General features: G+C 45.5%; 1 protein-coding gene across 12 annotated transcripts in view; it reads left to right on the top strand.

Annotated features, from left to right (window-relative positions):
- The window catches only part of LOC142572159 (pregnancy zone protein-like), a 154,359-nt gene that overhangs the window by 113,536 nt on the left and 27,355 nt on the right, over nt 1–13,468 (top strand). For 7 of the 12 annotated variants that reach the window (XM_075681072.1, XM_075681082.1, XM_075681077.1 and 4 more), the window contains exons 10-18: nt 5,346–5,451; nt 6,223–6,453; nt 7,590–7,793; nt 8,384–8,599; nt 10,132–10,419; nt 10,950–11,099; nt 11,678–11,759; nt 12,580–12,671; nt 12,893–12,992. In XM_075681072.1, coding sequence (XP_075537187.1) covers nt 5,346–5,451; nt 6,223–6,453; nt 7,590–7,793; nt 8,384–8,599; nt 10,132–10,419; nt 10,950–11,099; nt 11,678–11,759; nt 12,580–12,671; nt 12,893–12,992 — 1,469 coding nt within the window. Of the gene's footprint in view, nt 1–5,345; nt 5,452–6,222; nt 6,454–7,589; nt 7,794–8,383; nt 8,600–10,131; nt 10,420–10,949; nt 11,100–11,677; nt 11,760–12,579; nt 12,672–12,892; nt 12,993–13,222; nt 13,262–13,468 lie in introns of all 12 variants that reach the window. The other 5 variants (XM_075681074.1, XM_075681071.1, XM_075681080.1 and 2 more) reach the window with 1 other exon arrangement.

The following is a 13,468-nucleotide window of genomic DNA, read 5'->3' as shown; positions in this document are numbered from 1 at the left end:
GAGAGAGAGAGAGACATATAAGAAAGTCAGGGATGTCAACCAGTCAATATTCCGGTTGGCTGCCCTACGCTGGGAGAAGGGAGAAGGGGAACAGAAGTAGAGAGAGGGTGGATATAAAGACGTCAACGAACAGTACTCCAGAGTCAAAGGCGCTCGTACAAACCACGGGTTCTTAGAAGGCACAAAAGTGCCTTCACTGCTTTCTGAGCCGATGATCGGTTGGGACGGTAAGATGCTCAGAGTTTCCGCTGCAACCTATACGATCAGCTTAGTCGCCTGGAAAATTCTGAAGCTTGGGTTTTGCATTTCCAGTGCTATAAGCGGAACGTCACGTTCAGAGTGGTTATTGCGGCGATGAATGGTGGAATTAGTAAACATAATAAACTTCAACTTACATGATGGGGCAGGCGATGAGGTCATTAATATGACATTATTCTGATCAGAAGAAATGCTTACCTTTTTTTCTTTTTTTCTTTTCTTCTGAAGTTGCCAAACGCGTCTTTCGAGCGACGAAAGTGGGACCCGGAATATTCTTCGTTATACTGGTCATTTCCTTATAAGGATCGCGTCGATTACACGAAATAAGGCGAAATAAAGCTGTCGATACATGCTGTAGCGATTGTTTCTAAAATAGAAATCAGTTTCATTTTTTTTTTTAGAACGCCAACCTGATATTGTCGAAGGTGGAATTGTGCTCAGTTTTAACTCCAGACAATGGCGCAAACAGCTGAAGGAGGTTGAATGCCGCAAAAGCACCTCGAGTCGCGATCACTCATTCTTTACAAAGCAATTATTGTCGTTATTCTTCGAATCACTGAGTAGCTGTATATAGACTTGCATGTCAGTCAGAATATATAGCGCTAAGTTGCAACAAGAGTTCGTGCGGGTGCGTTGGAGTAAACTTCGCTCTAAAGGACCAAAATTTATCCAGGTACGAGCAGATAATTTCGTTGAACAGGCAACATTCTTCATTGTATACTGGCGGCCACAGAGCTGGCCAGGCCCATGTTGTCTCAATTCATTCTACAAATCATTTAGTCAGTAGTAAACGCGTTTGTTGTAACGGCGTTCGGCTTGTAGTAAGTCGTCACTCGCAGCATGAGTTTTATTACGCTCCCAATGACCTGATTTTTTTTTGCAGTTTAAAGAACGCACTTTACATTTGATATGCCAGATTTCGAAAAGAGAGAGAGAGAGAGAATGAAGAGGAAAGGCAGGGAGGTTAACCAGATATGAGTCTCCGGTTTGCTACCCTACACTGGGGATGGGGGATAGGGGTTAGAAAGATGACGGAGAGGAAAACGAAAAAAAAATCGAAATATTTATAAAGCACTAAGCACCTGACTAAACCGCTTTGTTTGGTTGAAGAAATGTAGATCCAGCCCTTCGGGTGCATCTTTAATGCGGCGTGCCATGGCCATCTCTCGAGAAATAATGCAGGCGCACAAAACAGTTATTTATGCTTGCAGATAGATGGCGCTGACAGTGTCACGGGAATTTTGGGTGACGACTTGCGGTTTCTTCCAATTACCTCATGCGAAGGCTGAATGTGGCGTTCACGACTCTTTAATTTAATATATGACCAAATTGCAAGCGCTGCCACATTATTCGACACGTTTAATGGACACCATGTAAACAGTGCACTTCTATTTCGGAGATTACAATTAAATTATATTATGGGGTTTTACGTGCCAAAACCACTTTCTGATTATGAGGCACGCCGTAGTGGGGGACTCGAGAAATTTGGACCACCAGGTACACCAATATCTAAGTACACGGGTGTTTTCGCATTTCGCCCCCATCGAAATGCGGCCGCCGTAGCCGGGATTCGATCCCGCGACCTCGTGCTCAGCAGCCCAACACTAGCCACTGAGCAACCACGGCGGGTTAATTCGGAGATTTAACAGCACATACCGAAGTAATTCGCATCTAATATTTTAAAGTCAGCAACCTTGGAATAACGCACTGTGTGAAATTCCTCACAGAAGCGAGGACCTGTAATTAATTTATTTTGTTGCGGCTTGATTGAAATAAACTCCTGAGTAATGCAGTTGTTCATAATTAATAAAGAAGCATCGTCGCTCACGCTTTTCTTTAAATTCATATTCAATTATCTACGTTGTTCCAGTAGCGGAGTTTGCAGAATCCACCTTTCTCGTTGTACCCGTGGAACCGAGTAAAATAGGGAAAAATTGCTGGTTCTGCAAACGCACTAAGAAATTCGTTATTCTGACTTACGACTTCGTATCCTATACAAACGAAATACCGAAACGTAGGCGACGAAGAATGTAGAAACTGTAAAAAAAATGCAGCAACAGGAAGTAAGCGCAAGCGAAAGAAGATTCATGGTAGCTTGAACATGCAAATTATTGCCGGATACGCACAATGCACGCAGACAATAAGTATTCGCACAAGGCAAGGTCTTGTAGCGCGGCCACCCACGAATTGCATTCGCTTCGTTCGCGGCATTCAATTTCTATGCAAATTCTGGAACAACACGGGCCGCTAAGGCTCACTGGCGAACTGCGCCGCGCTCGTAAAAAGTGAAAGTCTAATGGGAAAAGGCAAGCTGCTGCGTAAGCAGCCGCGTTAGTACACAACAGTTTCGTCATTGGTTTTTCAGACTTCAGTGAAAAAGCTCGTTATCTCGCAGGTTTTTCTTTTCTCTTCTTTTGCTTTCCCCTAAAGCGGTTATATTCCAGAAACTATATATGCTTTCGCATTCCCAAAAACATTGCTTTATAATATGTGAATCTCCACGTCATTTCGTGAGCCGGTAAAGCTACGCAACAGTATCTCCACAACCTCGTATAGAGCTCGGCTGTTATCACCAGATAGCGCGGAAAATGATTCTTTGACTCTCGAGTTTTCATGATGCCTTCACAGGAACAATATTTGTGAAAGTTTGATACCTTAGGTTGGCCTTCTATAAAACTGTGAATCGACATTCTGATGGAAGTAACACCATAATAGTGCATGGAACAAGAACCAAAGGTATCCACATTTGACTTGTCACTTTGATGATGCTGACGTACTTATAGGAAAGGCAACAAAAATTTGGGAGGTATCGGACAGGGGGGGGGGGGGGGCGAAATGTTTATGAACTGCTCGAGCTTTTTTATTCGCTTTGGTTTTACTCGTTCTTTTCCTTTGGACATCTGGACTATTTACACTTTGAACGAAAGTTAGAGCTGAATAAGAAAGGCATTGAAAACGAGTGAAGTTTGAGGGGACATTTGGCAAAACTCTTGTATGCGTTCTGCAATTCCGAGTGTCCTTTGCTGCAGTACAAAACTGCATAACGGCGATGCAGTTAGAACAAATTGTGTTTCATGGTGAAGCATAATAAATGTAGCCAATAAAAATTGAATAAAAAAATGTAGCATAACCCTTTAACGGGAAGCTCAAGAGTTTTCCAGAAAAAATAAGTGAAGCGCTGTACGTAATAGTTTTCAACCCTCCGAATCCGAATATCGCATCGAAATTGAGCGAAAGAAAGCGTAAACAGGTTTTATTTCGACGAAAAGTGCAGCATCATGACTCGGGCAGCTCGCGCGCCTCGTTTCCGCCTGTGATTGGTCGGGCGCCTCGTGACGTCAACATTGGTGTTCGCCCGGACCGGCCGCTGCCGCCACACATGAAGCACGGTGCAAGGTGGTTTGGCGCTGTGGTTTGGTGAGACGGTAATGGTAAATTTCGAGAGCTTGCGTTTCTCTGAGGAGTTCGGCGTTGCTCCCTACATGTATACGTAGCCGGCCTCTCCAAGAAGCAAAAGATGCTGGTAGCAAGCAGTACTTTCGACGCGAACGAAAGCGAAGTGATCTCTTCGTGTTAGAAACGTTGTTTGGTGAGTATGTTTCTTGCAAAGCTGTATTCAGCGATCTAGTCAGTTCGTTTCCGGGCAAACAACTGTACTGTTATGTTCCTGCATGCCTCCTCGTGGAACGTAAGGAGGCTTGCGATCGTCGGCATTTGTGCGCTGCCCCAAAGCTGTCGGCAATCTACACAGACGGTTTACATGCGGGAAAAGTTTTCCGGCTCTTGTAGCACGTGTAGTGGCCTTCATCAGCGCGCCATCCGCACGTTAATCGTAACTGGAGCCGTAAAGGCGGCGAATTCCGTCGGCTACGTGAGACAGCCGCTTTCTCTCGATGCGCGAGGGAGAGCGCAGCGTCCTGGCGTGCGCCGGCTTTCAAACACATGAAAACTTTACACTTGCACTGCATTATGGTAGCTGCATATTGGATGTTTCACAACACGGGTGCGAATAGAAAGTTGACGTTGGTTTGCGAACAAAGCTGCGTCAAGGGCGGCAGGTGAACATGTACCTTCTGTTCAGCCTGCTAACACGAAGGAGCTAGCAATAAATAAAAATCCAGGTTTGGACGAGTTCGTGTTTTCATAAGGTCTTCCAAAACCAGTTACCATCCGTCCGTCCGCGTCCGTCCTGCGTTTGTGCGTTCGTTGCCCCGACCTTCTCGCGCTGCGTTTAGAAAGCCTGCTAGCAGAAAGTCGTACTCTCACTCATTCACGCCTTACTGATAAACTCTGGTAGTAATCATCGTCACGGAAGTGGTTAGAGCACAGCACTGTTGTTTTTGAGTGCTTGAAATTATTTCGGTTCACAGCAGCCTCCCACTTAGCTGCAAGCTTCTTGTCTTGCGGGGAGTAATGGAACATCGTAGCGGCCGCCGGTGTTCGTGCAACCATAGGCTGCACAGAACGCCGGCATGATTGGCCCACCACTTCAATTGATGCTGCGCACGTCAACTACCACTCTACATACACACAAACGAAGAAATGTAGGCTCGAGCGAGACAGATTATGACGGCACGCACGCAGAAATAAGCGCGGTCATGCACGGTCGCGGAGACTGCGAAGGAGCGGAACACCAGTGCTGACGTCACTACGGCGCGGTTTCCGGTGTCCGCTCGCATCGTCAGCGTCAGCAGCAGCGCGCGGCGCTCGACGGGGGGCGGAGCGACAGCGCAATTTTGATCGGCGAATACGTCGTTCCTAAGTGAATAATCCCGCCCAAAATTTTACATGCATGGTTTATAAGGTTCCCGCATCCGTATATGGGCGTCGTATTGAATTCGACAGACTCTTCAGCTTCCCTTTAATAAAGCATACTAATACTCTAATATTCTAATACTATTACTAATAGTAATAGATCATACTAGTACTAATTAGCGTGCTAATAGCGACAAGGAAAACAGCAACTTTTGTACTGCGGGAAAGCATACTCAGAGCGGCAATGGTGAACCTGACACATATCGTTACACTATTGCGTTCATTAGATCATTACTTTTAATTAATTGCGCACGTTTTTTTTTATCTCACAGCTACACCTTTGGCCAGCCTGTCGATGGAACGTTGACAGTGAACGTGACGTATGAGCGCTACAGCTGGGAGAAGGACGATTACCCCAAGATCAACCACACGGGACCCGTAAGTTGCTTCAGTGCTTTGAGCTAGCCAGGTAGAAACGAAATAGTAGGAGTGAGTCGAATCTGCTCTGTGAAAACTGATTCACACTGTACCGAAATTGAGAATCAAGTAGATTCGACACCGCCATCTTGTTGATTTACGCTCGAGTCTGTTTTAGTAGGTAAGGTTACTCACAATGCATGCCTACGGTTGCTTGAACGTATATAGACCATTTTCCAAGACAGTGCATAGTGGAGAGGGTAGAGCCTACGCATGCAAGCACTACTGATAGCACATGACTCGAGGTGCTCTCATAATGCGTGCACCTGGTTGCGTTACGAATACGCACGCAAACTTAAATGAAAGATGAGTGTTACCTTTATTCTAAACCTTCGCTGGGATGGCGAGTGAGGCAAGTAGGTAGCCAGGTAGCCAGCTGTTGTCCACAGTGTCGTCAACATGTACCTGCCCACACGATGCCGTAGAATACGAACGCTGTCTAACCTTTCGATAGATGTTAAGCAAATCGAACACTCTGCTGATGAGCCTGGCGTCATCCAATAAATCTTTAAAGAAGATGGTGACGTGTGGAACATGGGAGAAATGCTCTCTGAGTTCGTCGTGTTCACGTCCCCGCCTGATTGTAAGCGGCCAAGCGCATTATAAGAATGGCCGCGTAATTGCTTCCTAACTGCGATATACGGTTGTGTTTATTTATTTATTTATTTATTTATTTATTTATTTATTTATTTATTTATTTATCTATTTATTTATTTTTGCCACGTGTTGCAGATCAACGGCTGCTACGACATGACGGTTAACACGACGCTGCTTCGGTTCAACGAGAACTACGAGATCTACAAGCGCATCTCGCTCGTGGCACAAGTAAATGAGACCGGAACTGGTGTGACGATGAACAAGACGAACTTCATCAGTCGCAGTTTCAATCCGCTCGAGCTCAACTTTTTGGAAGGAGAACACGGAAAGAATTACTTCAAGCCTACAATGCCCTTCTACGGCAGGGTGAGTACCTCAGTCGGATGTCTTAAAGTGAACTGATAGGCAAACTGTCGAGTGATATCATGCTCATCATATAGGTTCAAATTCTTAAGCATATAAGCCACGTGCAAGACATTCGTCTCAGGGTCTAATGGACGTCGTTAGTTGCAGAGTGCTTCAGTTACACTTAGTTATTGGTGGGAACGCTTGTACCTTCTTCCGAAAGTCGAACAATTACCGTCGTTCTGTCCAAGTTTTCTTGGTAAGGGTCGCGTCGTTCCTCTGCCAGACTTGCGTGCGTCGGTGCACTTGCTGTGGCGTCTTGCAATGTGGCTGAGTGATGCTGTAACCTTGACATTCTTCGCTAAATCTACGCGCATTTGTAAAACACGAAGCGAGCGATTGAAATATCTGGCGATAAATAATGCCTGTCTGCCGCCGATTTACGAGCACAAGATATAAATAAGAAATGGGGTGTTTTCATGTGCTCTACCATCTAACGTCATTTGAGGTGAAATAATCTAGAACGTATAGAGAGAGAGAGGTGGATGTGTACATATTAGCGAGTAATAAATGATGGAAAGCGAAGGAAAGACAAACTCTTGTGTATACAAGTCTGTCAGAACCAATGGGATACGAAAATGAAAGGAAAGTTGTGCTCAGTGCAGACTGAGTGCCCCACCTCTCCCTTTTTTTACTTAATTGTTCATTGATTCACCTAATTTTTTCATGATTCACATTACCTTCCGAGCACGCGGAGTGCTTATTTGGTGCTCTTTAGTTTTATTTTCGACATGACAAGGAGATGCGAATACGCTGTATTCATTTTATTCGCTGTATTCATTGTAAGCATTGTATACTCATATGCCTTGATGCACACAAAATGTGGGGGGAAGATGAATTGGTTGCAATGGAAGCACACTTTCCTTCATCTTGCCTATCACGAAAGTGGGCTCGGAACCTCATGCGTTGCCGTTATAGTGCATTCTTGCAGTCAATTATCACGGCTAGAGTTTGTTGTGCTGTCCGAAATATTTCCTGCCGTACTGTTCGCGTTTATTTTCTTGACCATCTTGGAAACACTGTCTGCAGTCATCCCCCGCAGAGTGCTCGGGGACCGTCTTGCATCAATGTAACCATTTCGCTTCCTGTGTTCGCAGCTTCTAGTGAAGAAGCCCGACGGCGTTCCTGTGGGCGGAGAGCTCGTGCAGCTTTGTTTACTGTCACAATCTGAGGAGATTAAGCCGCGCTGGTGGCGCACGGACCGCCGACTCAGCTGCAAGAACTACACCTCGGACGAATCCGGCATCATCAAGTTCACCATTCCGCCGCTCAAGGCCAGCGTCGTCACCATCAGCGTCGAGGTCGGTTGCCAACCGTCCCCCCTATATTTGTTATCTGATTAGATTATCAACCAGCTTGCCATAAGCCATAAAACGGTATGTGGCGCCAGAAACAAAGCGTGAGCTTCACAGCTGCGTCGTGATGTCTCATATTCATATGAGTGTATGTCTTCTGAGATATTGCGACAGATATCATAAACCCTTTTGTTCTGACATCCCGAACACCAAGAAGTGCTAGTTGCATTGATCGTTTTGATATGTTGAGAAGTTCGTGGCGATGATTCACTTTATTAACAGGGCATCCTGCTTGTTGCCTTATATAGGAGCACTAGGCTTTTCGGAACCTACAGTATAGTAGGTTTTCGCAAGCTACGGTCTGCAGACACTCATGTAATCACAAGACAGTTCAAAGAGATTATCGGCTGGGGGCCACACTATATATATATATATATATATATATGACAGGTATTTGAATGGGTAACCCACTTCTCTTGCGATGAGCGACCTACGTGCCCAACGCTCGCACACGAGGTTTTCGTGTCACCGCATTATTATCTTCATGCCACGTACACTTCTCCCCACCTTTAACTTCTCTTCATTACTTCGCGCAGGCGGTGGCGATGAACTACGAGACTGTGAAGTACGACACGTACGGCGTGAAGATCAACCAGCCCAAGAGCACGCTCTACCTCCAGGCCTGGTACTCGGCGAGCAACAACTTCATCCAGGTCGAGCCGTCCAAGGGCCCCATTCCCTGCGCGGGAAAATACTCCGTGCGCCTGCGATACACGGGCGAACCCGACACCCAGAAGCAGTTCCACTTCCAGGTGAGGCAATAGACCCTTTCGAGCAGGTAGAAGCGCAATAGCAATGCGCGCTACGTGCTTCGTACCCCGAAAACTCTGTGCGATGGGAGCCGTGACTTTCAAGGACATAAAGAAAGAAACAAAATGAGTGGAGGCTTGACGGCAGCACGTCTTCGTCGGAAATTAATGTTTTTCTGGGACTTTGAGCCAGTGCTCAAGCTCTACAACTCTGATATCGGAGACCTGTCTTCTTCTTCTCTGTGTTTGCGTCGTTTTTAGTTATTTTCTCTCTCTTTGCTTGCTTTCTATCTTTCTTTCTGACATTTTATTTTCTTGTTTGCTGTTGCCACGATATGTTATATGTTTGATTTATCTCAATTTTTCTTCTTTTGGAGATGCCTGGCTGTCGAGACGGCCTCTCTTGCTCTCCTTAGCCGACGATCTTCGCGTCAGAGTGCTCACCCTCGTGTTTATGAAATGTGAAGTGTTTGTATTATCGCAGAACTGCGTGTTCGGGTTGTGTGAATTCAGGCTGGGATGAAGCAAGAATATATTGCAAAGTGCCAAATTCTCCTCAGTGCTTCCTTAGGGCTTACAGTTACAATAACCCCGTTGAGTGCAAGTGTGACTGTGTGTGATTGTATGATTGTGCAAGTTGCAGCTTAAACGCTAACACAGTTCACACTTGAACCACCGGGGGCAAAACAGGTATAAGTAAAACGAGAACGCAATGGCGTTGTGTAGGTGGGTGTTGCCGGAGTCGTGAGTATTCCTCATGCCTTGTGGTGTCTGAGCGGTGCCAAGGAGTAAGACGTATGCCTTCCAAGCGTTAACAGCGCAGTATCTTTACTTGTGGAAGCTTATTTCTTTTTAAAGCTAAGTTTTATTGGCGAACCCTCCCGGAGCCTTCTGACCGCAGCTAGTTGCTGCTGCCCTGCCGAATAGTTTGCACGCAAAATACTACTACAATCTGTACAACCATTTCAAGTGTCCTTTCTAGGGAATTACTCAGTTATAAAACAAATGATAACTAAATATCCTCATTGCAACAAGTATACGTCATCAAGCGCACAATTCTTTTATCAAAGCAAACGTTCGGGTGCTTATTTTCTTCGGGTTCGGGTTTTCGCGCGTCAGCTTCGTTGGGCTTTCGCCTAGTAAAGCGCAGTTTACTGTTGCACTGTCTCCACGATCGGTCCGCTCTAGCCAGCGCACCGACCCTATATGCAGAGTCATGGCAAGGGGGGGGAGGGTGGGCAATCTCGGAGACAGTATAATACGCGTTCACGTGGGTAACGTGGTGGGCGTTCTACGCGTCTTGTCGTCTTCATTGGCAGGCAGGTAATCGCTATGGTGCAAACGTCGTGCAGAATAAGATCAGTTGATTGGGGCATTTGTTTAACCGCTTCACGAAAGCTTTGCTTCTCAGATTCCGCCATGCGGATTAGATCTGCGTCATATCTTTTTTTAATCACATTTCTTGAATGGGCTGAACGCAACTGATCCTTGGCGCGACCACAGGACTTGATGCGAGACTGCTTCTTGTGCCGCAGGTCATGGCTCGCGGCAAGATACTCAAGGACAAGGTCGAGGATGTCGCCTTCAAGCCCGACGAGGCGGTTCCAGTTGACGCCAGCTTCTTGGTGGAGGAAGACTTGAACGAGACCCTTCCCAGCAATATGGCAGAGGGCTCCGTCTCAACTGGCAGCTTCGAGTTTGAACTCGAACCGGATTTCAGCTACGTACCACGAGTTAAAGTGCTGGCTTTCTACATTCGTCCCGACGGTGAAGTCATCGCGGACGCCGAGCAGTTCGAAGTTGAAAAGTGCCTCCAGAACAACGTTAGTCTCCGTGAAGGCTTTTTTTATACCGGACATATAGTCAGTGGTAAAACTAAGTAATATAGTGAGGCTCTTAGCACCAAGCTTCTATTCGCCAAAGCGAGCTTCATCCTCAAAGCAGACGCATAACGTTATGACGTTCTAGAATCACTTCCATTTAGTTGCTCATGCAACAAAATCAACTTAGGCATTCATAATAATATTGATGAAGTTGTAATAATAGCCTATATTTTCTCTAGATTATTTTATTATTCTTTCTTTTATGTTGTTACTCCTTTTCATGTCATTCGTTTTCGTGCTAAACTCGGTTTTCCTTCCTTTTTCACTTGTAACTTAACTATATGCCTGCGCATGGCATTTAATGTTCTTTTTTTCTGCAATCTTTTCTTTACTGTAACAAATCCAACCTCCGGACAAAGCACAGAAGCTTCGCTTAAATACATATGACCATAAACAACTTTTCTTACCCAACTGTAGGGGTTCTATGTGGGGCAAGTTTCGCGACTGGTCGATGTTATCTTTCCCGACAGGTGACTATGAGATTCGGCTCAGACACAGTCCAACCAGCGACTTCTGCCGCGATCCACGTGAATGGCTCTCCCCGTTCTTACTGCGGTGTGGGCGTCGTAGACAAGAGTGTTCACCTTCTGAAGCAGGATAATCAGCTGACCAAGGACAAAGTGAGTAATCATTCGGGAACACCAGCAGTTTGAACCTGGTTGACTCCAGTCTCTATTCATTCTTTTCTTGTTCGTCATTTCACAAGTTTTGGGAGGGTCTTTACTGCAATAAGCAGTAACCCTACATAAAAAAAGCCACTGCTAATGCCTTTCATCTATCGCTACCGTAATCTTGCAAAGTATGAATGTTGCTTACAATGTGCGTATTTTTCATTTACTATTTACTAGTAAAGTGCAGGAGGCTTTCTGAAAAAGAACGAAAAAAATAAACCGGCTGCTAGCTGTAACATGCACACTAAGCATATTCTGCAGAGACTTCTTCCTGATGCATTTGCAAAATATCCAAAAGTACAACTGAAGGCGTGGCTTCAAAGTGCGTGTCACAACTACATGCCACAAGGTCAATCACACCAAGTTACGGGCGCTCTGGTGTATTCTCTGGACCCCATTTAACTAAGGGTGCATACGGAATGGCAATAAAATGTATGCTCGGCGTAATCTGTCTTGCTAAAGTGCCACACTGCGCCGCTTGACGTGGCAAGGCGTATAACTAGTGAATATTTCCCACATGTACCTAGGTATACGACATCTTGAAGCGTTTGGACATCACCCGATACACGTGGCCTAAGCAGGCGTCCTACGACTATTGCCGAAAGCAACGTAAGTCGTGATACACAATGCTATTGAGAATTTAACACCAACTAAATTAGTACCATTACTAAACCATGCTTCACCTTGTCTTTATTCTTGTCGTTAATCTGTCCCTTGCTACGTCTTTAAGCAGCGCATTTAGCCATGATAAATAAGAAGTCTGACCTGCAGCGCGCATTTTCTTCAAGCTCAAGGTGTCTTCGTTAGAAAATATACTATAGACTGAAAGAAAGAGGTATCTTGTTTTAGACGAAGAAATTAATAAAGACAGGAAAACTGATTTCACTATTTTTAGAACATGGGCGGAGCGCTAAAAAAAAAAAACGTCGCAGGAAACACATAAAACGTTTCGTCACGTGCGTACTGTCCACTATGACACCAATTAACAACAGTAAATACGTTCGCGTTGAGGTCTGCGGGTTAGTTTACACATGAGTAATTTGATGCAGTGTGAATTTATCAGGACCAGTGGCACATTCCGCAGCTATGCAGTTTACTATTTCACGCTATGATTTATGTATTGAATCAATGAATTCTTGGGTTTTACGTGCCAAAACGATGATCAGGAATCCCCCACTACGGCACGCCGTAGCGGGGAATACCGGGTTAATTTTGACCGCCTGGGGATCTTTAATCTGCCACAAATAACAGGACACGGGCGTTTTTGCATTTCGCCCCCATCGAAATGCGGTCGCCGCGGCCGGGATTCGATCCCACGACCTCGTGTTTAGCAGCGCAACACCGAAGCCGTTAAGCCACGATGTCGGGTGACTTATGTATTGTAAACAACTGAATTAAAAAATCTGTCATTGTTTCTTTTGTTATTCAGTGGCGAAGAACCCACAGCAATACAAGCGGAACATCTGGAACGGACCGAGGTCTTCGAATGTTGAATACGTCGATTCCATCACAGCTTTTGACGTAAGTCTAATTAGCGCGCTAACGCATGAAGCGAAATTGCACAACTCTTGGTAGCGCGTTCTTAGTCGCTTCTGCAAGGATTGAAGTTCTATATGCTGTTATGTTCTTGCGTCAATGTGCGATGTCAAGTGACTTGAAAACAGACAGCGCAAACCTTTTGCGAGCATTACTTGCCAGACTTCTACAGTGAGAATTATTTTGTCGCGTCTCTTGCATTCCAGGAATCTGGAGTGGTGGTCATGTCAGATCTGACACTCGAAACAAGGCCGTGCAGAAAGAACATCTACGACAGACCACCATATGCCCTCGCAGCGCCAGCGAGTAGGTCCCTTTCCGATTACTTTCGCTTTACTAGCAAGCACGCTTTTTCCCCTGGAGCAGCACGTGATCACCAATTTCACTTTCCTCCTGTTTTAGTAACCTATTTCTTTTTCTCAGCTGCCTTACAGCGTTCACAACCCTCAGTCACTGACAACATCTTTTTCTTTTTTTTTTCTTGCATGTCTTCCCGTAATCCCTTCCTTATCGTTTCCTGGTGTTGGTTCATTTAGTGCGGGTCTCCTACCATTCCTACGAAGCTGCCTACTCTGGTTAGTAGCACACCTTTTTTTTCTCTCTTTTATGCCCATCATCTTCTGAGAGTCTCGAGGAAACTTGCCGGAAACAACAACAATCCACGTATGTTGCAACTGGACGCCAGTCCACGTGGGGCAGGCTCACTTAACTCCCGATGCGGTCGAAAAATTGTGCCCCTGTTGATTCGGACCACTCGTTGTTTCAAGCAGGTTCTTCTCATC

The sequence above is a fragment of the Dermacentor variabilis genome, chromosome 2 (assembly GCF_050947875.1).
Source record: "Dermacentor variabilis isolate Ectoservices chromosome 2, ASM5094787v1, whole genome shotgun sequence".
NCBI lineage: Eukaryota > Metazoa > Arthropoda > Arachnida > Ixodida > Ixodidae > Dermacentor > Dermacentor variabilis.
Note: the sequence above shows the minus strand (reverse complement) of the source record. Positions and strands in the feature narration are given on the sequence as shown.